Source organism: Oncorhynchus tshawytscha, linkage group LG06, assembly GCF_018296145.1.
Source record: "Oncorhynchus tshawytscha isolate Ot180627B linkage group LG06, Otsh_v2.0, whole genome shotgun sequence".
In the NCBI taxonomy this organism is placed as follows: domain Eukaryota; kingdom Metazoa; phylum Chordata; class Actinopteri; order Salmoniformes; family Salmonidae; genus Oncorhynchus; species Oncorhynchus tshawytscha.
The window spans coordinates 34004186-34028905 of NC_056434.1; the positions used below are offsets into that span (position 1 = coordinate 34004186).

Consider the following 24720-nt stretch of genomic DNA (forward strand, 5'->3'; position numbering starts at 1 on the left):
TGCTCCATGTTTACGCTGTAGACTGATGAATTATACACACTATCGCCATTATTACGCCAGTCGCCCCGACAACAGTCGGATTAGGTTACCAGGCAACAATACCGAAAGTTGTCTGCCAGCCTAAGTCAGACAGGTGACACCTGACCATGTTACTGGTCTCACCTAGGAGCAATTAGTTCCCCTGGCCTGTATAAAGTATTAAAACACGCACAGAAACCACACATTGAACATTCATCTTTATTTGTTGTGAAATGGCAGAGGGAATGTGACCAATATTGCCAGTCTGTGTCCGGCATAACACATGTTACATACACATTAAGTAACAAAGAAAAATCATGTGTTCAAACATATTCCAATAATTCCCTGTGGATACAACAGGGTTTCTACAGTAAAAGCTCCTGGGATGTAGTGGAGTAACAACATGTTAATAACAGTGTTTATTCACCTTTTTATTTTCCCACTACATCCCTGCAGAGCATCATAGTGTACCAGCAGCCCTATCAAATCAAATCAAATAGCAGATGTTATTGTGTGTGTAGCGAAATGCTTGTTTCTAGCTCCAACAGTGCAGTAATATCTAACAAGTAATATCTAACAATTTCACAACAATACACACAGTACACACAAATCTAATTAAAGGAATGTAATTAAGAATATATAAATATATAGACCAGCAATGTCAGAGCGGCATAGAATAAGAAACTCTAGAATATAATAGAATACAGTATATACTGTACATATGAGATGAGTAATGCAAAATATGTAAAAAACAAATAAATTGTGACTAGTGTTCTTAAAGTGGCCAGTGATTTCAAGTCTATGTACTGTAAATAGGCAGCAGCCTCTAACGTGCTTGTGTTGGCTATTTAACAGTCTAATGGCCTTGAAATATAAGCTGTTTTTTAGTCTCTCGGTCCCAGCTTTGATGCACCTGTACTGACCTCGCCTTCTGGAATATAACGGGGTGAACAGGCAATGGCTCGGGTGGTTGTTGTCCTTGATTATCTTTTTGGCCTTCCTGTGACATCAGGTGCTGTAGGTGTCCTGGTGGGCAGGTAATTTGTCCCCGGTGATGCGTTGGGCAGAACAAACCACCCTATGGAGAGCCCTGTGGTTGCTGGTGGTGCAGTTGCCATACCAGGCGGTGATACAGCCTGACAGGATGCTCTCATCTCTCTTATCTGGCACCACACTCCCAGAGCTCTCACCTCCTCCTTATAGGCTGTCTCGTCAGTGGTAATCAAGCCTACTATTGTTGTGTCGTCTACAAACTTGATGATTGAGTTGGAGGCGTGCGTGGCTGCAGTCATGGGTGAACAGGGAGTACAGGAGGGGGCTGAGCACGCACCCTTGTGGGGTCCCAGTGTTGAGGATCAATGAAGTGGAGGTGTTGTTTCCTACCTTCACCACCTGGGGTCGGCCCGTCAGGAAGTCCAGGACCCAATTGTAGAGCAGGGCAGGGTTCAGACTCAGGGCCTCAAGCTTAATGATGAGCTTGGAGGGTACTATGGTGTTGAATGCTGAGCTATAGTCAATGAACAGCATTCTTACATAGGTATTCCTCTTGTCCTGATGGGATAAGACAGTGTGCAGTGTGATGGCGATAGCATCGTATGTGGATCTATTGGGGCTGTAAGCAAATTGAAGTGGGTCTAGGGTGTCAGGTAAGGGAGAGGTGATATGATCCTTGACTAGTCTCTCAAAGCACATGATGACAGAAGTGAGTGCTATGGGTTGATAGTTAGTTCAGTTACCTTTGCTTTCTTGGGTACAGGAACAATGGTGGCCAACTTGAAGCATGTGGGGACAGCAGACTGGGATAGGGAGAGATTGAATATGTCCGTCAACATCCTGAGTGCTACAGAGGCAGGCAGTGGTCACATCACAAACACTTAGCATACAGTCCTAAAATACAGAGCATTCATTACAAGGTTGATAAAAATTCATTCATCTTCACAGAATCATAATAAATCAACAACAAGGTAAGGGAGTGAGTGAGGTTCCTCCTCAGAAAGTTCATTCACACTGTCAGAGCTGGGAGAGGTCCATGCAGTCCTGAAATGTATGTATATGTCTGTGCGTTAGGATTTGCCATGTATGATCTTGAGGCATGTCTTTGGCGGTACACAGTGGTTGTTGGGTTGTCGTGTAGTACCAGTAGTCAGTCGAACGACCGACCGTCCGTCCGTTCGACAGACATTGAAAGTCAATATATATTAAAAATATTTAAATAAATAAAAAGAGTTCACAGTTCAACAAATCAGACATGGCCTTAAACATTCAGGACCAGAACCAGAACAAATAGCAGGCCAAACTATCCCTCTCAGCACTGCCTGGACTGCGCAAAAATGCAAATGCTTTCCGTTTGAGTTATATTAGGTTTTATTAGGTTTTATCGGTCGGTCGGTCGGTGCCTACACGAGCTGTGGTTAACACTACAAGACAGACACAGACCTTTCAGCTGTTTCCGAAGGCGGCCTCTGATTGGCTGACTTTTCCTGCAGGGGTTCGCAGGTCACTCTGGAGGTAGTTGTTGAAGTTGCCACAGAGACCTGTCATGACGTTGCCCTCTTTGGGTACAGCAAGCCCCCCTGCACCCAGGCTGCTGTGGTCAGAGAGAGGTCGTAAATTCCTGGAGGAGATTATCTCCTCATGGCCACAGTATAGAGACAGAGTGAATTTTCATAGAGAACAAAGGAATTTATTCCACCTCACAGAACTTGAGGTCCGAGCAACATTTATGTTCTGGAGAAGGTATAAAAGATTGGTGAAGAATCCAGCTACGAACTGGTCCGTTTGGTACAATTTTGTGAAACTCATGGGAGCCAATACTGCCACATTACCATAACGCTGTTTATATAGTAGCCTCAGATATGAGGCTTACATCTAATTGTTGTATAAGATGAATGAGTGAGGATGATACTGTTTGTGAAATTGTGTAATGTGATTTTGGACTGTTTAATGAAGGAAACTCCAATTCCCTTTGGAGTTGAACTAAATCAGAGGACCGCCCATGAGCACAGTTATGGTCGGGCATCCTAGGACAGGCCCTTTTGTGCAATTCCGAATATAACCCCCACCTTGAGAATTTCTCAACAGACCATGTTGCTCTCAATTACGAGAGGAGAAAGGTTGCAGACCAGCTTACTTCGATAACGAGAGGGCCAAGGTTTGAGACCAGACTGCTGAATATTTTCACCATCCCGCATGGTTAAACTATTAGACTATCGATACCGACAGAATAAGAACAAGTCTTTGATATTAATTACTAGTGTGCAGCTAGGAATTCGGTATCATTGAACGCGAAGACCGACAACCGCCGAAACATCTATCCATAACGACATGAATGAATGTCACTCTGAACTATCCATTCTAATCACGACAGAGAGGGCGGACAAACTCTCCAACAGAAACAAACTTTTCAACAGAGACCCGACGACACACTGAGCGTAAATGTATATATTGATTGCAATTGTTCCCGAATGAGTGAGCGTTCATGTGCAAAGGATTAGCATTTCAATTGTTATAATTATCAACTCTGTAGTGACTTCTCAGCTGACCCCCACTCCCCTTTTTTCTAACAAGCCGCCATGCGGGTTTAGCCCACTAGGGCACATTCGTTATCATTTCCTTGTTACTATATGCTGTTTGTTTATGCATTTCTGTGAATGACTTATTTAGTAAATAAATGATTTAAGACAATTGATGTATGGATGACTCATAGTGAAGACTGGGTTCGTGCAGATAACCAACAATTTACGACGTTTGGAATGGGACTAACGTGAGGTTAAGAATAATTCATTAATCAGAAGACTATTGATCAGATATGAAAATATCTGAAAAGTTATATTAGGAAAATTATAACTTGGTAATCTGAATATTTTCCTTGGTGCCCCGACTTCCTAGTTAATTACAGTTTAATCGCGTAATACTAATTACAGAGAATCTTTGATAAAAACTAAAAGTCTTCATTTAATGATAGTAAAGACACGATAGGCCACAGGTGTGACCTTTATACGACCCCGGAACACCTCCCTCCAAGTGGGACCGCCCACTCCACAACACCTGAGGGGGGAGGGGAGTTCAGACACGGTAAGTGTTAAGACAGCTAAGAGTAAATAGATACAGTAGTTCCAGTACCTTTATTCCTATAATGTTGAGTAGGATGGCATTTGTCCGGCGCTCCAGGTAGATGTATGGTTCCTTGAGGAATGGCAGGGTGATTACCTGGAATAAAAAAAACACCTCACCTCGTATTGGCTCTTACCTCTAATACACACACTCTGATTGGCATGCGGCCATCGATGGTCCTTTAGTGGGAATCCCTGAACGCTACACAGGTGGCTGGCCGTGGAATGCAGTGGGGACAACACACACCTGGGATCACAGCGGAAGTCTTGTCCTGTCGCACACAAGTGAAACGGAACACTGAGAGACCAGACGGAACACTAAAAGACCAGACAGAAGACAGAGAGACCAGACGGAATATTGAGAGACCAGACGGAATATTGAGAGACCAGACGGAACACTGAACAGTGGTCAAGGTACCTTGCACTGGCAGGTGAAGCAGGGTTCATCAGAGTTGCTGTGCAGTTACTGAGGGGCTATACACACATGCACGTTACTGAAAGCCTTAAAGTGAGAGAGAGTGTATGTGTACTGATATACTACCTATGTAGGTGTTTGTGTACTGAGGTACAGTAGGTGTGTAAACTGGGGGATCTGTGTGTGCGTGACTGTATGTTCCGTCAACAAATAATCAGATCTATCCAGAAACAGAGTACACCTTTGTCTTTCTTTTCCTAGATAGTCACCCATAAAAGTGTCCTGAGCGAGATTTTTTTGAGGGATTTTCTATCACCTCAGTTGAACACCTGATTCCCTTTTTGTTCAACCTGGGCTGATGCAGGTTTGGGTATACTTTCTTTCCATTGTACAAACAGGTATTAAACACTGTATTAAGCACTGAATAACGTGTGTGCATTTTGTGTGTGTGACCGTGTGTGTGTGCTACTTGGCAAGTACACCATCTCACCATCACATGCTAGGCAGCACTCACTCTGTATTGGGTAAGGACAGCTGACAGCAGGGCAGTGTTTCCTCGCACAGAGGACTGAACCCATCGCGACACGCATACACTTCACACGGGTCGGACACATCATCCCAAGATTCCCCGTTGGCCCACACCCAACCCCCATATGGACAGCCTGAAACACTCAGAGATGTAGGATCTTAATTTGATCATCCTGTTGCAGGAAAACAAATGAAGTCACACAATCAAAATCTTGACACACAGGTCCATGTATGCACGCATGTAAATAAACAGGTGCACACACATTTGAGGTTTAAAAATGGTTCTGAAGTTTGCAATTCCCACTTAGAAATGTCATACTTGATTTTCCCTTACGAAAAATGTATCAACCTCTACATAAATGTCCATCAATTATAATCCATATAATAATTCACATTTCCTGTTGCTGTAGGATTATTTTCCTGCTGTAGTAAAATGACTCAAATTAAGATCCGACATCTGTAGGCCTTTGGGAGAGTCACACATACCTTGAGCTACAGTAGGATGTCAATTTTATTGACATGGTTACATAGGCATGGACACTATATAGTGCCTTCGGAAAGTATTCAGACCCCTTTCCTTTTTCCACAATTTGTTACATTACAGCCTTATTCTAAAATGCATTAGATAAAAACATTTCCTCAGAGATCTACACACAATACCCCATAATGACAAGCAAAAACCGGTTTTTAGAATTAATTACTTATTTTTAATTAAAAATTAAAAACAGAAATACCTTATTTACATAGGTATTCAGACCCTTTGCTATGAGAGTCGAAATTGAGCTCAGATGCATCCTGTTTCTATTGTTCATACTTGAGTTGTTTCTACAACTTGATTGGAGTCCACCTGTGGTAAATTCGATTGATTGGACATGATTTTGGAAAGGCACACACCTGCCTATATACAGTGGGGCAAAAAAAGTATTTAGTCAGCCACCAATTGTGCAAGTTCTCCTACTTAAAAAGATGAGAGAGGCCTGTAATTTTCATCATAGGTACACTTCAACTATGACAGACAAAATGAGAAAAAAAAATCCAGAAAATCACATTGTAGGATTTTTAATGAATTTATTTGCAAGTTATGGTGGAAAATAAGTATTTGGTCACCTACAAACAAGCAAGATTTCTGGCTCTCACAGACCTGTAACTTCTTCTTTAAGAGGCTCCTCTGTCCTCCACTCGTTACCTGTATTAATGGCACCTGTTTGAACTTGTTATCAGTATAAAAGACACCTGTCCACAACCTCAAACAGTCACACTCCAAACTCCACTATGGCCAAGACCAAAGAGCTGTCAAAGGACACCAGAAACAAAATTGTAGACCTGCACCAGGCTGGGAAGACTGAATCTGCAATAGGTAAGCAGCTTGTTTGAAGAAATCAACTGTGGGAGCAATTATTAGGAAATGGAAGACATACAAGACCACTGATAATCTCCCTCGATCTGGGGCTCCACGCAAGATCTCACCCCGTGGGGTCAAAATGATCACAAGAACGGTGAGCAAAAATCCCAGAACCACACGGGGGGGACCTAGTGAATGACCTGCAGAGAGCTGGGATCAAAATAACAAAGCCTACCATCAGTAACACACTACGCCGCCAGGGACTCAAATCCTGCAGTGCCAGACGTGTCCCCCTGCTTAAGCCAGTACATGTATAGGCCCGTCTGAAGTTTGCTAGAGAGCATTTGGATGATCCAGAAGAAGATTGGGAGAATGTCATATGGTCAGATGAAACCAAAATATAACTTTTTGGTAAAAACTCAACTCGTCGTGTTTGGAGGACAAAGCATGCTGAGTTGCATCCAAAGAACACCATACCTACTGAGAAGCATGAGGGTGGAAACATCATGCTTTGGGGCTGTTTTTCTGCAAAGGGACCAGGATGACTGATCCGTGTAAAGGAAAGAATGAATGGGGCCATGTATCGTGAGATTTTGAGTGAAAACCTCCTTCCATCAGCAAGGGCATTGAAGATGAAACGTGGCTTGGTCTTTCAGCATGACAATGATCCCAAACACACCGCCCGGGTTCCTCATTAAATGTTTAACTCCTCGTACCTGCTTCTCATCTCCAGCGTCGGGCCTTACTCTCAGACCATGAGAAACAAGATTCTCTAGTCGGGATCGAGGCAAAGATGAACAGAGCAAAGTACAAAGAGATCCTTGATGAAAACCTGCTCCCGAGCGCTCAGCACCTCAGACTGGGGTGTAGGTTTACCTTCCAATAGAATAAAAAACCTAAGCACACAGCCAAGACAATGCATGAGTGGCTTCAGAATAAGTCTCTGAATGTCGTTGAGTGGCCCAGCAAGAGCCCGGACTTGAACATCTCTGGAGAGACCTGAAAATAGCCATGCAGCAACTCTCCCTATCCAACCTGAGAGAGCTTGAGAGGATCTGCTGAGAATTGTGTGCTGTACATATGCGTTTGTATGCCTGAGTGCGTGTGTGTGGCGTGTGTGTGTACCGTTACAGTTGTTCTGGCAACAGGTCCCTGGGAGGGGTGTGGTGCAGTGAAGCCAGGGGCATTCTGAGCCGTGTCAGTTGACCCTCCCTGAAACACACACACACACACACCCCTCACACACACTCACCGGGCAGGGGAACACCTCGTCATCCTCAAACACATTGTTCTCAAAGGAACAGTCTGGAAGAAACACACAGGCAAAAACACACGTGTTATACCTATGCATTTAGGGCAGCACTCTCTGTGCGGTGTGTGTGTGTGTGTTGGAACAGTTTAGGGGGGGACAGGCTCTCCTCACACACTGCACTGTGTTGTCCTGGGAGTGAAGGGTAGGACAAGGCTGGTCGGGTGTGTAAAGTTTGTCTGCTATAGACACACTGGTTGAAGGTACAGCACTCACACTGCACAGCACCCACCTTACCTAGGTGGGGTGTGTGCAGGCGGTTGGGGGACAATGTGTGTGTGTACACACCACTGCTCCATTTAGACAGGAACAGTTGGAGCAGCCTGTCTTTATCTCTGTAGGTATAGAATGTTATCATTGTTGCAAAAATAATCACTTATGTGTGCGGTACCTTTGCAGATGGGGACTTGAACATCTCTGGAGAGACCTGAAAATAGCTATGCAGCAACTCTCCCTATCCAACCTGACAGAGTTTGAGAGGATCTGCTGAGAATTGTATGCTGTATATATGTGTGTATATTCCTGAGTGTGTGTGTGTGTGGCGTGTGTGTGTGTGTGTACTGTTACAGTTGTTTCGGTAACAGGTCCCTGGGAGGGGTGTGGTGGAGTGAGGTCAGGGGCATTCTGAGCCGTGTCAGTCGACCCTCCCTGACACACACACACATTCCGGTAGAGTACCTTATGATATCCACATCGAGCTAAAGGCTAGAGCTGCCAATTTCAAGGATTGGGACACTAATCCGGATGCTTTAAGATAGAATCCTACTACACCAGCTCTGATGCTCGTAGGATGTGGCAAGGCTTGAAAACTATTCCGGACTACAGAGGTTAACACAGCCACGAGCTGCCCATTGACGTGAGCCTTCCAGATGAGCAAAATGCCTTTTATGCTTGCTTCGAGGCAAGCAACACTGAAGCATGCAATGGAACACCAGCTGTTCCGGACGACTGTGTGATAACGCTCTTGGTAGCCGATGTGAGCAAGACTTTTAAACAGGCCAACATTCACAAAGGCATGGGCCAGACGGATTACCAGGACGTGTACCCAAAGCATGCGCAGCCCAACTGGCAAGTGTCTTCACTGACATTTTCAACCTCTCCCTGACCGAGTCTGTAATACCTAAATGTTTCAAGCAGACCACCACAGTCCCTGTGCCCAAGGAAACGAAGGTAACCTGCCAAAATTATTACCGCCCCGTAGCACTCACGGTAGCCATGAAGTGCTTTGAAAGGCTGGTCATGGCTCACATCAATAGCATCATCCTGGATACCCTAGACCCACTCCAATTCGCATACCGCTCACACAGATCCACAGATGATGCAATCTCAATCACACTCCACACTTCCCTTTCCCACCTGGATAAAAGGAACACCTATGTGAGAATGCTGTTCATTGACTACAGCTCAGTGTTCAACACCGTAGGGACCACAAAGCACAACACTAAGCTAAGGACCCTGGGACTAAACACCTCCCTCTGCAACTGGATCCTGGACTTCCTGATGGGCCACCCCCAAGTGGTAAGGGTAGGCAACACCATGTCTGCCACACTGATCCTCAACACTAGGGTCCATCAGGGGTGCGTGCTTAGTCCCCTACTGTACTCCTTGTTCACCCACGACTGTGTGTCCAAACATGACTCCAACACCATCATTAAGTTTGGTGACGACACAACAGTGGTAGGCCTGATTATCGACAATGACGAGACAGCCTATAGGGTGGAGGTCAGATAACTGGCAGTGTGGTGCCAGGACAACAACCTCTCCCTCAATGTGAGCAAGACAAAGGAGCTGATCGTGGACTGCAGGAAAAGGAGGTCTGAACAGGCCCCCGCTAACATCGACGGGGCTGCAGTGGAGTGGGTCAAGAGTTTCAAGTTCCTTGGTGTCCACATCACCAATGAATTATCATGGTCCAATCACACCAAGACAGTCATGAAGAGGGCATGGCAACACCTTTTCTCCCTAAGGAGACTGAAAAGATTTGTCATGGGTCCCCAGATCCTCAAAATGTTCTACAGCTGCACCATCGAGAGCATCCTGACCGGTCGCATCACCGTCTGGTATGGCAACAGCTTGGTATCTGAACGTAAGGTGCTACAGAGGGTACTGCATATGGCCCAGTACATCTCAGGGGCCAAGCATCCTGCCATCCAGGACCTATATACTAGGCAGTGTCAAAGGAATGCCCCAAATATTGTTAAAGACTCCAGTCATCCAAGTCATACTGTTCTCTATGCTACTGCACAGCAAGTGGACTAGAAGGCTCCTTAACAGCTTCTACTCCCAAGCCATAAGACTGCTGAACAATTAATCAAATGGCCACCTGGACTATTTACATTGACACCCCCCTTGTATGTTGACTCCATATTGACGTTGAGGTTTTAATTTTTGGCGGTCTTTTCTTAGCGGATGTACAATTGTCGCAAATTGAATTATGGGGAGTTTCAGGCCCCGGAGTGAACATAATTGTACACTCGCAAACTCGACTAAAAAACGAGGTCTGAGGAGCTTATGTTGCAAATTTCCCTTGCTTGGCTAATCATTTGGACCGCCCTCCAAGATGATGAAGGGGATTCCCCCAAGAGCATAAGGCGAGGGTTAGTGGACGAGGATGTGTATTTTATGAGTTTGAACCGCAGCCATGGTGAAGAGAAACATATCACATGACACCTTTTAAGCCTATAGGAGAAAGAGAAACATCAAATGACACCTCAACCAATAAGATATCACAGTCTGACATCAGAATTAGTTCATCCATGTTTCTCAAACGTCAAATTTCAAAGTGTTTCAGGAAATTAAGGAGTTTTAGGAATTAACTCTGAATGGTTAAGGTAAGGGTTAAGGTTTGGGATAGGCTCAGATTTTTTGGGGAAAAAATAACTTTCTATCAGTAGATTCGAATGTGCAATCTTTAGCTCCAGAGGCAGATGCTTACATTTAAGAGATAAATGGGCAACACTGCAACAGAGTTCAATCTTTAACATTTTCCAAATTGTTATTTTAACCCCGGTACAGTGGGACTCATATCTTCACTGAAATTAGTGTACACTTGACACCTTTAAAGTTAAATGTACACCCTTGATTTAGCTGTGCAGACACAAAGGTCCTGTTATCAGTTGTACCCGCGAAGGGGCCAGCATCTGATCTACCTGAAAGCTGTGAGTCTACCTGACCAACCAGGCAGTCACAACCACATACTAGACAAGACCTCCATGAGCCAACTAGCTTTAAGCCGATCTTCAGCTCTGATGTGGGTCTGCCCACAAAATGAGGTGGAAACTGAGCTGCACTTCCTAACCTCCTGCCAAATGTATGACGATACTAGGGACACATATTTCTCTCAGATTACACAGACCCACAAACAATTCGAAAACAAATCCAATGTTGATAAACTCCCATATCTATTAGATGAAATATCACAGTGTGCCATCACAGAAGCAAGATTTGTGACCTGTTGCCACAAGAAAAGGGCAACCAGTGAAGAACAAACACCATTGTAAATACAACCTATATGCATGTTTATTTATTTTCCCTTTTGTACTTTAACTATTTGCACATCGTTACAACACTGTGCATAGCCTTAATATGACATTTGAAAGGTCTCTATCCCTTTGAAACTTGTTTACTGTTAAATTCTTATTGTTTATTTCACTTTGTTTATTATCTATTTTACTTGTTTTGGCAATGTATGTTTCCCATGCCAATAAAGTCCTTTGAATTGAATTGAGAGAGAGAGAAATAGAAAGAGGCTTTACTCTCTGCCTCTCCATCTCTGGGTCTGGTGTGTGTGTGTGTGTGTGTGTGTGTGTGTGTGTGTGTGTGTGTGTGTGTGTGTGTGTGTGTGTGTGTGTGTGTGTGTGTGTGTGTGTGTGTGTGTGTGTGTGTGTGTGAGAAGTGGGGCATGGGTGTCATGCTTAAAATCCTATGTTTGATTGGTAATCCTTTGTCAAGCCTGATTAGCGAAGAGCATCTGACGCACTCGCACACTGGCTCAAACAACACCCTTATAAGACGTGTGTCCCTTGCCTCCACTGTGACTAGATCATCAATAGGCTTAATCAGCCACATCTTTATATCCACACCACAACCCGGACCTGTAATGCCTGATGGAAACCATATTCAACCACCATGGATCCCAGAGGTGTGTGTGGAGGAAGTCAAAAGGGACAGTCAGGTGAGATTTGACTCCTGTCTTTAACCTCCATGCTGTTCTAGTATGATCTTTCTAGGCACCTCGATTGGCTAGTGCTCTCGAAGTATTTTGTTTGTTTATCGGACTGTCACCAGGTAAATCCCTCCCCCTGAGCCGACAGTTATCCTCAGGAAATGCCTTTTAAGCTGCTGTCTGTCTGGTGTGTGAGAGAGAGTTCAAGTACTGTGTGTGTTTGCGTCCGTGTTTCTTTCTGTACGTTTGGCGGTGTCTGCTTGTGTATCTGTGCTTATGTTTCTTAGTGTGTGCTTATTGCTGTGAGGACACGCTCCCTGGGTCAGCTTGGAAGGCTGTGTATGTATATGTGTTCCTACAGTCCGTCCAGCAGATATGTTGTATTCTCTAGGCATTAAGAACATAACCCACAGATGATCTAACAGCGAAAGGTCAGTCAGCACAAGTAAAGGTGGTGTGTCTGTATGTGTATATGTGTGTGGGGGGAGGGGCTTGCATTATTATGCTTGTGGGTACCGGAAAACCCCCAAAGTCCCCACAAGGATAGTAAAGCAAGGAATATGATTTATGTGTGCGTGCTTGCGTGTGTCTGTGTGTGTGCAGGGTAATACTTTTGAGTTCATCAAAATCAAATCAAATTTGTTTTGTCACATGCACCGAATTCAACAGGTGTAGAGTAGACCTTACCGTGAAATGGTTACTTACGAGCCCTTAAACAACAATGCAGTTCAAGAAATGTAGTTAATAAAATATTTACTAAATAAAATGTAGTAAAACATGTAAATAAAAAGTAACACAATAAAATGAGATACAGGGGGTACCGGTACAGGTTAGTCGAGGTAATTTGTACATGTAGGTAGGGGTAAAGTGACTATGCATAGAGTGTGTGTGTGTGTGTGTGTGTGTGTGTGTGTGTGTGTGTGTGTGTGTGTGTGTGTGTGTGTGTGTGATTTCAAATTTACTCATGGATGCTTTATTTCTTGGAATTGAGATGGAATGGAGTGATCCTAAACCCTGACAGGAACCAGAACTAGGCCCCATGGAAGGAGGTTTGTTGGCAGCACAGCCAAAAGACAGAATTCATTATTTAGACTCCAGGAATGGATATGTGTCTTTAAATACTATACAGATCTGACAATGTTGTTTATCCTGACCTGATTTGTCACCTTACGTGACTCTCAATCACTTACCGGGCAATAACACATTCACATCTAGAAGGTACTGCTGTGTCAGTAGAGAGAGGGAGGGTTATAGGAAGGGTGAAGGGTGGTTGTCTGTCTCAGAGTCAAGCAGGGGAGGGGTTCAGGGAGGACTGAGGTGGGGAGAGCAGGGGTTAGAGGTGAGGTGGTTTGTCAGACAGGGAAAGCTGAACAAAATCCCACTTACTTGTGTGTGTGTCTGTGTTGTATGTGCGTGCATGCAAGTGTGTTTAAGTGTGTTAAAGTCCTGACCCTTAGAGCTTATCTCCATCCAACTAAACATTAATTACAGCTTCAGTAAAGACCTTAACTTGATCAGTTAAGCAGGACCAGGAATTACAATGTGCCCAATGCTAACATTAGCCACTGAATAAAGTGTAATGTGAAAAGGTGAGGGATACTGATGGCACAAGCCCACAGTCAATCAAGCAATGTCAACACAGAAAGCTAGATAGTTAGCCTAGCATCGTTTAGTCACAGTGACCACCATGATAGAACAGACAGCAAGCTAGCCATAGTTAACCAAGCATTCTTCAGTGACAGCCTTGTCAATACAGACAGCTGGCTAGCCATAGTTAGCTTAGCTTTGCTCAGTGGCCACTGTGTCAGTTAATTGTAGCTTTCCTAGCACTGCTCAATGACAGCTTGCCTATGTAAATACAGACATATAGCTTGCCATAGTTAGCCTAGCATCACTCACTTAAGTTACACCAATGACAATAAAGACAGTGTCAACACAGCTGTCTAGTCGTAGTTAGCTTAGCATTGCTCAGTGACAGACATGTTAATACTGCTAGCTAGCCACAGATAGTCTAGCATTGATCAGTGGCAAAACTATTTGTTGTTCAACAACAAAATGGCTCTTATGTTACCACACTTATCATTCTCTGTTCCAGGCCAGGGGTTGTGGTGTGAGAGGCTGGGACTAGGCCCGGAGCATGGAGCTGTGCTAAGGAAGGTTCTAGATCCAAGGCTAGGGGCTGTGATTAAGACCTGGTGTTGGATTGAGGCTGTAATGATGCAGCCACAGAGGCCTTGTCTGTCCAGGTGGAGGGTCCTGCTCTGGTCCACACTACTCCTCCTCAGTCCCCTCAGAGTCACAGGTAAGACCCATCACCACAACTGTATTATTATCTTACCCTGACTGTCTCATAGAAAAAGAAAAAAACACAAGTAGGGAGGGAGGACAGTTTTCTGTTGAATGGTGTGTGTGTAGAACTAGTAGAACTATTGAACGAGACCCTGTTGGACTGTCAGTGTTCCACATCGTAACTAAAGATGCGTTCCAGAGGTTTTGTATATACTTTTTAGCTATTAGTACTGAAAGTAGCACCCACAAGCCAAAACGGGTCCCGAATATTGCACACATTTTGTACAACACCATTCATTTCGTATGATATGTTAAAAATGTCAATTCGTGCAATATGTTACGAATTTGTAAGTACTTTAATTTAATTTAGACAGAGTTTCCAATGAAGCTGTGTGTAAAAGTGAGCTGTTTTGGTTCGTGCAGGGCATCCCTATACAATTGTAGAAGATGGCTTGCCTTGGGAGGCCGGGAGTGGTGACCAAACTGTGAGACGAGAAAATTGTAAGTAGTTGTAATGTACCGGTATATATTTATGGCAAATACACCCATCACCACGTTTCCATAAGCTTCTTCCTTCCCTGCTGAAGAAAACCTGAAAATACACACACACGCGCACACAGGCCCTAGGGGCCCAAGACAATGAGTAATTTTTTCCCTCATCAATCTACACACAATACGCCAAAGTAAAAGGACAAAGCAAAAACAGGTTTACATTTTTTTCTTCACATTTATTAAAAATAAAAAACAGAAATTATTTACATAGGAATTCAGATACTTTGCTATGAGAGTTGAAATTGAGCTCATGTGCATCCTGTTTCCATTGATCATCCTTGAGATGTTTTGTAATGCTCGTCGTCGTAAGGAAGAGTGGACCAAAGCGCAGCATGGAAAGTGTTCATGATCTATATTGTCAAGAATCACTCAAACAAAAATAACGAATACAAAAACGAAAGAGAAAAGTTCCGTCAGGCACAGATACTGAATGGAAAACAACACCCCACAAAACCCAAACGGAAAATTACAACTTATATATGATCCCCAATCAGAGACAATGATAGACAGCTGCCTCGGATTGGGAACCACACTAGGCAAAAACAACAAAGAAATAGACAACATAGAATGCCCACCCCAAATCACACCCTGACCTAACCAAATAGAGAAATAAAACGGCTCTCTAAGGTCAGGGCCCAACAACATTTCTTCAACTTCATTGGATTCCACCTGTGGTAAATTTAAATTGATTGGACATGATTTGGAAAGGCACACACCTGTCTATATAAGTTGCCACAGTTGACAGTGTAAGTCAGAGCAAAAACCAAGCCATGAGGTCAAAGGAATTGTCTGTAAAACTCTGAGACAGGATTGTGTCGAGGCACAGATCTGGGGAAGGGTACTAAAAAATGAACACAGTGGCCTCCTTCATTTCTAAATGGAAGAAGTTTGGAACCACAAAGACTCTTCCAAGAGCTGGCCGTCCGGCCAAACTGAGCAGTCGGGGTAGAAGGGCCTTGGTCAGGGAAGTGACCAAGAACCCGATGGTCACTCTGACAGAGCTCCAGAGTTCCTCTGTGGAGATGGGAGAACATTTCAGAAGGACAACCATCTCTGCAGCACTCCAACAATCAGGCCTTTATGGTAGAGTGGCCAGACGGATGCCACTCTTCAATAAAAGGCACATGACTGCCTGCTTGGAGTTTGCCAAAAGGCACTTAAACAAATCTCAGACAATGAGAAGCAAGATTCTCTAGTCTGATGAAACCAAGATTGAACTCTTTGGCCTGAATGCCAAGCATCATGTCTGGAGGAAACCTGGCACCATTCCTACGGTGAAGCACGGTGGTCGCAGCATCATGTTGTGGGATGTTTTTCGGCGGTAGGGACTGGGAGACTAGTCAGGATCGAGGGTAGCATGAATGGACCAAAGTACAGAGAGATCCTTGATGAAAACCTGCTCCAGCACGCTCAAGACCTCAGACTGGGGAGAAGGTTCACCTTCCTACAGGACAACGACCCTAAGCACACTGCCAAGACAACGCTTGGGGACAAGTCTCTGAATTTCATTGAGCGGCCCAGCCAGAGCCCGGACTTAAACCCGATCGAACATCTCTGTAGAGACTTGAAAATAGCTGTGATATTTCAGCATTTATTATTTCATAAATTAATATAAATTTGCTAAAATCTGTTTTTGCTTTGTCCTAATGGAGTATTGTGTGTCGTTTTTCTAGGGAAAAAAACAGGTGAATCAATTTCAGAATACGGATGTAATGGCTGTAAATGTGGAAAAGGTCAAGGGGTCTGAATACTTTCCGAAGGCACTGTACATATGTGTGTGCATGCCTATTGGTTTTCAAATCAACTTTCTTTCATTGTCTAGCAGCCAAAGGCATTAACCTAGTCGTATTAGCAACCAATGATAGTTGTTGCATCTCCCCTCTTTCAAAATTTCTAAAGATATTTTTATCTCTGTACATGAAACCTCTTGCATGAGCTGTGCACATTTTAGAACAGTGTTTTGCAGCCAATTGCATTTTGGAACATTTGCGAGTATGCCTACCACTGTGGACATATTGCTGCGCTTAAAATGTGAAGAAATTATAGTTTATCAACATTTTAAGCTAAACATTCTGATCTGTTCCATCAGCCTTATTAATTGATACGCTATATACCTCCACTACACCACACTACTTTGATAAGCATTGTGAGTAACCGCAATACCCACAAAAAAAGTGGGTATACGGCATATACTGGGTATACCCTCCACTCCACATCTGCTGGTCAGACCAGCTTGACCAGCATGGACCAGCTTGAAATTTACAAGCAGTCTGTGTTGTTTTTTTCAGCAGGGTTGGCACACCTTCTTGTAGGCTGTTCTGTTATTGCTTTGCCAGAATTCATGTATTTATTGATTAAATCCATTAGCTGAAATAACCTTTAAATATCTACCGAAAAGGTGTTTGTTGTCAGCAGAAATTGTGCTTCCTGCGTGGTTTATATCCCAAAGGCTCAGCACTTTGTCTGATTGGCTACTGTGCTAATCATAGACTTGTCTGACTGGCAGGGAACCCTTGTCTGGAGGGCCAGGATGTGTTTTCCACGGTTAGAGAGAACAGCATGATGGGAGAACTTATCATTGAGCTTAACACAGAGCTGACAGCCAATGATGTTGTCTGGAACCTAACTGGGGAGGATGCTGATTGGTTCTTCCTGGAAGGGCGGAGCATCAGACTCAAGGCCCCATTGGACAGAGTTCTGGACCGGGAGGTAATCTTAAAAATGTTATTGCAATTTTGTCACAATGATGACAGGATTTGGTCTTGGTTTGGAACATGACTCAAACAACAACACACAGCAGAGTCATATGCAGATTCAGGTTGACCTTTATTATCATGAATCTTGCCCTGGAGGTAGAACTGAGCGATTTCTGCCAGATAGGCCAGCTTCAAAGTCAAAATTGGCAAAATTGTTAACATTAATGATAACAAAAAGTAGCTTTTTGGTCTTAATTTAAGGTTAGGGTTAAGCATTAGGATTAGCAGTGTGGTTAAGGTTAGAGTTAAAATTAGCAGGGCCAGATTAAGAAATCATAGGTGGTAGTTTCCATTTAAATCAGGACTGACAGCCATTGTTAGTGTACCCATGAGTGTACCTATGAGTGTAACAGTCATATTGCCAGGGTAATAGGTTCCAAAACCCTTCTATGGATTATATGTTTATTTGACCACAATGCAACAAGCTGTATATCTGGCGTGCATGCTGCCCAAATTGCGGCCTTCCCGACTGTAGGCATACTGGTAACTGACGAAATAAAGGAAACACTTGAGTAAACGAAGATTACGTTATGGTGTGGGGTGCATTTTCCTTGCATGTTCTTTTGAACATTGAGAGCGGGCTCCTATGGTTGGAATAACCATTTTTGTGTGTATTTGTGTGTGTGTGTTTCAGGTTCAGGGCCCAGTCCTGATGGCAGCGTTGACCTGCTTTGAGGAGGACATTGGGCAGGTAGAGACTATTCATTTCTGGAAATATATTTGTCCCTTTTACCACAGTGATTTTATTATGGATCCCAAACTTCTAAATGTGTGTGTGTGTGTTTCAGAGTGAGTACAGCATCATGGTGGAGATTTTGAATGAGAATGATAACACTCCTGAGTTTGTGGAGAGCACCATTCAGCCTCGCAGCATCAGTGAGGTAAGTAGACTACACATGTAAGCGCGCACACACACACACACACACACACACACACACACACACACACACACACACACACACTGAAACAGACTATTGCGTGCTGTCTAGCTGGCTGAGGTGAATACAGTGGTGTTTACAGTCCAGGCCACAGATGCAGATGATGACACCATCATGTACTCCATCGACCAGACCTTGGTACAGTATTAATAACGTTTTATACATAAATATACACCAGGTCTCCTTACTGCATCAATAATGTTGTGCATTTAAATGAGTGTGTACAGTATTTGTGGGTGGTCTCTGTTCCAGCCTGATGCTGCATACTTCAGAGTGGATCTCCCTAACAGTGGAGAGGTGATACTGGCCAAGCCTCTGGACTACGAGACCAAAACACAACTAGAGATTACCATATCCGCTTTGGTATACTAATAGACCTACTGCTACTGAAAGAGTTTGGCTGCTCCTACAATCTGCGTGATATATTTTGTGAATAATGCACACCAATCAGATTGCATGACTGGAACTGTTCCACCAACCAGTCTGTTTCAGTCTGATACGGTCTGTGTGTGTGTATGTGTCTATTTATGTATGTGTAGGAGATTAACACTGCAGAGAAGTTCAACACCAGTGCCATCCTGATCGTGAATATCTTGGACAGAGAGGACCAGTACCCACATTTCCTGCCGTGCACGCCCATCTCCAACAACCAATCAAATCGTGTCTGCACCAATCCCATCTACATGGTTAACATCACAGAAGGCGAACAGGTTAGTGACCAGGGTTCGGGTGGTAGGTGTTGGTGGTAGGTGTCGGTGGTTAGCGGTTAGGGACTGATGTATTGTGTTAATGTTGTCTGTTATAGGACATTCTTCTGGACTTCTCTCCCGGGCCAATCAATGCTGTGGATGGAGACAGAGGCCTCAGCACACCTCTCAGCTACAGCATCCTGTCAGGTAACACACACACATCGTTTAACTTTACAATGAAATGCAGAACAATATTAGGAGCTGATAACATAGATAGCTACATGTTGTCAGGGGCTGATAGCGGGCATTTCGTGATGGATGAGCTGACAGGGGAGGTGCGTCTGACAAGAGGAGTAGAGAACAGACTACAGACACCCACACTACACCTCCAAGTCATGGTGAGACACACACACACACTTATGCAGACTTACACTCAGTGGACAGTTTATAAGGTACACCACCCCGCTCACAAAAATGGTTTGCAGATAGTGAGTCACGTGGCTATGGCTTGCTATATAAAGCAGCAGACAGGCATCGAGGCATTCAGGTACTGTTTGATTGAACATTAGAATGGGCAAAACGAAGAGAGGTCGAAGGAGAATGGCAAGAAGCATTCAAGCTAACAAGTGGGCCACAAACAGGCAAATAACAGCGCAGTAAAACAGTGGAGAACAGAACGGCATCTTGGAACGCACAACTCATTGGTCCTTGTCATGGATGGGCTATTGCAGCAGCCGACCACACCAGAAGAAGCAGCTCCAGTAGGCACGCAATCACCAACACTGGACAATTGAGGAGTGGAAAAACATTGCCTGGTCCGACGAATCCAGATTCCTGTTGCGTCATGCTGATGGCAGAGTCCATGGCCCCATCCTGCCTGGTGTCAACGGTACAGGCTGGTGGCGGTGGTGTAATGGTGTGGGGAATGTTTTCCTGGTACACGTTAGGTCCTTTGATTCCAATTGAGCAATGTTTCCATGTCCTGAAGAATTCAGGATGTTCTGGAGATAAAAGAGGGTCCGACCCGGTACTTCATGGGTCTACCTAATAAACTGTCCACTGAGTGTATAAACGAGTATGGAGACTGAACAAAACCATTATTAATGAAAAATTTCTCCCCCTCCTCAGGCATACCAGAGGAATGACCCTAGGAAGTACTCAGTTGCCACAGTGGTGGTCCGTGTTGTTGCTGTCAACCACTTTCCTCCTCAGTTCAGTTGGCCTGAATACCGTGGCTTTGTCATCGAAGGCGACAGCCCTGCCTCACTGGTCAACACTTACGGCAACACTGTGCTGCTGATACAGACACAGGACAGGGACTTCTCTGATGTATGCACACATGCACACACACACACATACACACAGCTATACATGCATAATATAATATTCTGTAACTTCAACTCTCTCTTCTCTCAATCGGTAGGGCATCAATCCCAATATGCACTATTCCCTGAGGTCCTCGTCCAATCACACACAGTTCTACCACATCACACAGGAGGGGCTTCTGATTGCCAGAACCAATCAGCTATGGCCATCACAGACACACAGTCTGAAGGTGGGCTTTGATTGGACAGAAGAGTAGTACCAGAGAACAACCTAATTACTCTCTATTGAGGATGGACAAGCTGCATTGGTGAAGCTGATGTTGATGACGATGATATCCTGCAGGTAGTGGCTGTGGATTTGGAGTCAGGTGAAATGGACACGGCTCTCATAAAGGTGGAGGTGCTGTTTGAAGGACAAACAGGTAACACACACACATAATTGGAATCTGTGTGGTCATACTTGCTCTGCAGTTCATCATCAGTGTCTGTATGTACAAAACATGACATAGACTGACCAGTTGTATCCAGGTGAAGGTTATGACCTGTTATTGATGTCACTTGTTAAATCCACTTCAATCAGTGTAGATGAAGGGGACCTCTACAGGATCATTTTACACACCCCTGTGGGATGGTTGAGCTAACATAGGCTAATGCGATTAGCATGAGGTTGTAAGAAACAAAAACATTTCCCAGGACATAGACATATCTGATGTTGGCAGAAAACAAGAATTTAAGTTAACTTAAATTCTTGTTAATCTAACTTCACTGTCCAATTTACAGTAGCTATTACAGTGAAATAATACCGTGCTATTGTTTGAGGAGAGTGCACAATTATGAACTTGAAAATGTATTAATAAACCAATTAGGCACATTTGGGCAGTCTTGATACAACATTTGAACAGAAATGCAATGCTTCATTGGATCAGTCTAAAACTTTGCACATACACTTCTGCCATCTAGTGGCCAAAATCTAAATTGTGCCTGAGCTGGAGTAATACAATTTGGCCTTTCTCTTTGATTTCAAAGATGATGGTACAAAAAAATACAAAAAAACGCATGTTTTTTTCTTTGTATTATCTTTTACCAGAACTAACGTGTTATATTCTCCAACATTCATTTCACATTTCCACAAACTTCAAAGAGTTTCCTTTGAAATGGTATCAAGAATATGCATATCCTTGCTTCAGGTCCTGAGCTACAGGCAGTTAGATTCGGGTATGTAATTTTAGGCGAAAATTGAAATAAAGGGTTCTATCCTTAGAAGGATTTTTAAGCCTTTAGACAATTGAGACGTGGATTGTGTATGTGTGCCATTCTGAGGGTGAACTGACAAGACTAAATATTTCAGTGCTTTTGAACGGGGTATGGCATTAGGTGCCAGGCGCACCAGTTTGAGTGTGTCAGGAACTGCAGCTCTGCTGGGTTTTTCACGCTCAACAGTTTCCTGTGTGTATCAAGAATGGTCCACCACCCAAAGGACATCCAGCCAACTTCACACAGCTGTGGGAAGCATTGGAGTCAACATGGGCCAGCATCCCTGTGGAATGCTTTCAATACCTTGTAAAGTCCATGCCCAGGCTAATTGAGTCTGTTCTGAAGGAAAAAGGGGGTGCAACTCAATATTAGTAATGTTTTCTAAGGTTTTGTACGTTCAGTGTATGATAAACAGAGTAGCAGCAGCGTATATGACTATATGTGAGTGGGTGTGCCTGTGTCTAGAGTCAGTATAAATGGTGTTCCTAATGTTTTGTACACTCAGTGTGTGTGTGTGTGTGTGTGTGTGTGTGTGTGTGTGTGTGTGTGTGTGTTTTGTGTGTGTGGGTGCAGTCCCTCAGGGCCAATTGGGGGATGGGCTTCTTCCTGGTAGCTGTGCAGTGGGCAAGGCTATGGGTATGGTCATCCTGGGGCTGACTCTGTTAGGCTGCACTCTGTATGCACTGCAGCATGTACTCCAGACATACAGAGGACTGAAGGACCCAGAGGACAGGGGCTGTATAGCCCAGGGGAAGCACCCCAACGTGGTGAGATACACTGACACCTCACCCTGACCCCTAACCTTTTAACTTTTAAACTCTAACATTTACACATTCTGGTCCTGTGCTCTGACCTGTGTGTCTCTCTGTCTCCTCTCCCCTGCTGGTTTAGAGATTACAATGCTTCCAACTGGTGAGTCTCTCCTCCTCTCAGCCCCTGTGTGTGTGTGTGTGTGTGTGTGTGTGTGTGTGTGTGTGTGTGTGTGTGTGTGTGTGTGTGTGTGTGTGTGTGTGTGTGTGTGTGTGTGTGTGTGTGTGTGTGTGTGTGTGTGTGTGTGTGTGTGTGTGTGTGTGTGTGTGTGTGTCATACAGGGCATAGTGTAGCCATCTTGTTGTGTGTGTGTTTTTTCTCCCCAGGTGAGTCACAGTAGTCCCATGCCAGTACTGGATGAGGTGAAATTTAAAAAAGAGGGTCTGAGCAGCTCCACCTCCAAGCTACTGGGCAGTCAGAGCATCTACAGTCCTGCAGAATTCAACTCTTCTCCACTCAATGCTTTACCTATAGCTATACCCTCAACGACCTACATCCAGCCTATACTACCCAGCACCACTCCTACAGACCCCAGTCATTGCCCTGCTTCACCCAACTCCTCCCATACACCTGCTACAACCACCACACCTGAACTACTCACAACATCCACTCAACCCTTGGACAACTCTAGCTTTAACACACCCACACTCCCCACACCTACCCCGAATCTGATGGATGAACCTTTATCTACAGACAGATTTTCACATACACACCCCTTCCCTATTGCAGAAGAGGTAGGTACACCCACTCAGGTAGAAGAGACTCCTAAAGACACCCACCCACCTACTTCACCTACCCAACAGCAGGTACACACACCTTTACCTCCTCCCATTCCTATCAACTCACCCCCCCATGCCACCCCACCTCCTACCTCAATTACCACACCTCTCCCTCTTTCACCTGCTGCAGACCCAATACACACTCCAGAGTGTACAGGAGATACTCACACACCTTTACTTACTCCACCCTGTCCAGAGCAGGACAGCGTTGGGACACCCCCACCTAAACCCACTACAGGGCAGGCACACATACCTGTACTGACCATGCCCACCCCAGAGCAGGTAGGACCACCGGGGTACCCTGAGAAGTGCAAACTCTCCACACACAGCCCTGAGACAGCCTCCATTGGGGATGATGACTGCTTCCTGGGGGATGAGGAGGCCATCAGGACCAGTGATGATGATGAGGATGAAGAGCTGGTGAGACTCTGTTTTCGAGTACAGCCCACATTCCTGATAACAAACTATGACAATGACATCACTACTGAGATCCCCCCCAGCAGTGGAGAGGACGAGGGGACTGAGAATGGCGAAGGAGTGGAGAGAGCGATGGAATTGATGGAGGGAGACAAGGGAGGGGTCGAGAGAGGCAGTGATTATATGGAAGGAAAGGGGGGTCATTTGGAGAGCGAAGCAGAGAGCTTGAAACAGGGGAGTCAATCATCTCAACCCTGTAATACCGAGCAGGAAGTATCAGTGGGCCAATCAAAGGAGAGATAGACAGTAACCCAGCAACACTCTCTAACTAAAAGTATCTTTGGTGAGTTGCTGAGGCCAAAGATGTCGGAACGCTCTGAAACACGTCCATATAAACACACACAGAAACACACACACACATACAGTACACTGATGACATCGGAACATCCTAGACTTGCCTCAACCAAGTGTAAATGAAACACAACACAACAGGCCATGTGTCTGAGATATAGGCTACACTTCACTTGTAACATAGGCCTATGACTTGAGTCTGTTGTGTTGCTGTGTTGTTGTTCTTATTGTGTTGAATGGACTCCTGCACACTGTGTGTAGGCCTACTTACAAATAAATATGTATCGTGCATCTGTTTATTGTCAACCCCTATAACCATTCTTATTTAGTTAGAACTAAAACACCCCTGTGATCCTCGATGAAAAAAACGGCACAGACCAGCATACATTTCAAGCTGTTCCATGCTAGACCATGCTGGTCTATACTGGTCAGTGCTTGTTGGATCTTGGTCAAGCTGGTATGACCAGCATGATCCAGCTGGTCAAGCTGGTCTGACCTGGTTGGTCTGGTCTAGTTGGTTCTGCTGGGCAACCAGCCTTCGTTGTGTTTTCGCTGGTGACCACTTTGTTGTATTTTCACTGGTGACCAGATTTTGTTGTGTTTTTTTTGCTGGTGACCAGGCATCACTGTGTATTGGACACTGGTGACAAGCATAAACTAAAGTCACATCA

General features: G+C 44.4%; 1 protein-coding gene across 2 annotated transcripts; it reads left to right on the plus strand.

Moving 5' to 3' along the window:
- Window positions 1-11729: 11729 nt before the first annotated feature.
- On the plus strand, window positions 11730-24350 carry LOC112245305 (cadherin-related family member 5-like). 2 transcript variants are annotated; one of them, XM_024413328.2, is made up of 17 exons: window positions 11730-11898; window positions 13985-14191; window positions 14602-14679; window positions 17237-17439; window positions 18121-18177; window positions 18275-18367; window positions 18476-18562; window positions 18677-18787; window positions 18964-19134; window positions 19230-19320; window positions 19405-19511; window positions 20242-20442; window positions 20537-20668; window positions 20782-20860; window positions 22266-22459; window positions 22584-22604; window positions 22829-24350. In XM_024413328.2, exons 1-17 carry the CDS (start codon window positions 11853-11855, stop codon window positions 23999-24001), a joined length of 3051 nt encoding a protein of 1016 aa, XP_024269096.2. In that variant the 5' UTR covers window positions 11730-11852; the 3' UTR covers window positions 24002-24350. The 2 variants fall into 2 exon arrangements, with proteins under 2 accessions (XP_024269096.2, XP_024269097.2); XM_024413329.2 differs by lacking the exon at window positions 11730-11898 and adding an exon at window positions 12092-12320.
- Window positions 24351-24720: the final 370 nt, after the last annotated feature.

Coding starts and splice junctions, on each gene's coding strand:
- LOC112245305 (XM_024413328.2), top strand. CDS start 11,853: ATGGATCCCAGAGGTGTGTGTGGAGGAAGTCAAAAGGGACAGTCAG. Junction 19,512..20,241: donor CACTACACCTCCAAGTCATG/GTGAGACACACA, acceptor CCCCCTCCTCAG/GCATACCAGAGGAATGACCC. Junction 20,669..20,781: donor CACAGACACACAGTCTGAAG/GTGGGCTTTGAT, acceptor GATATCCTGCAG/GTAGTGGCTGTGGATTTGGA.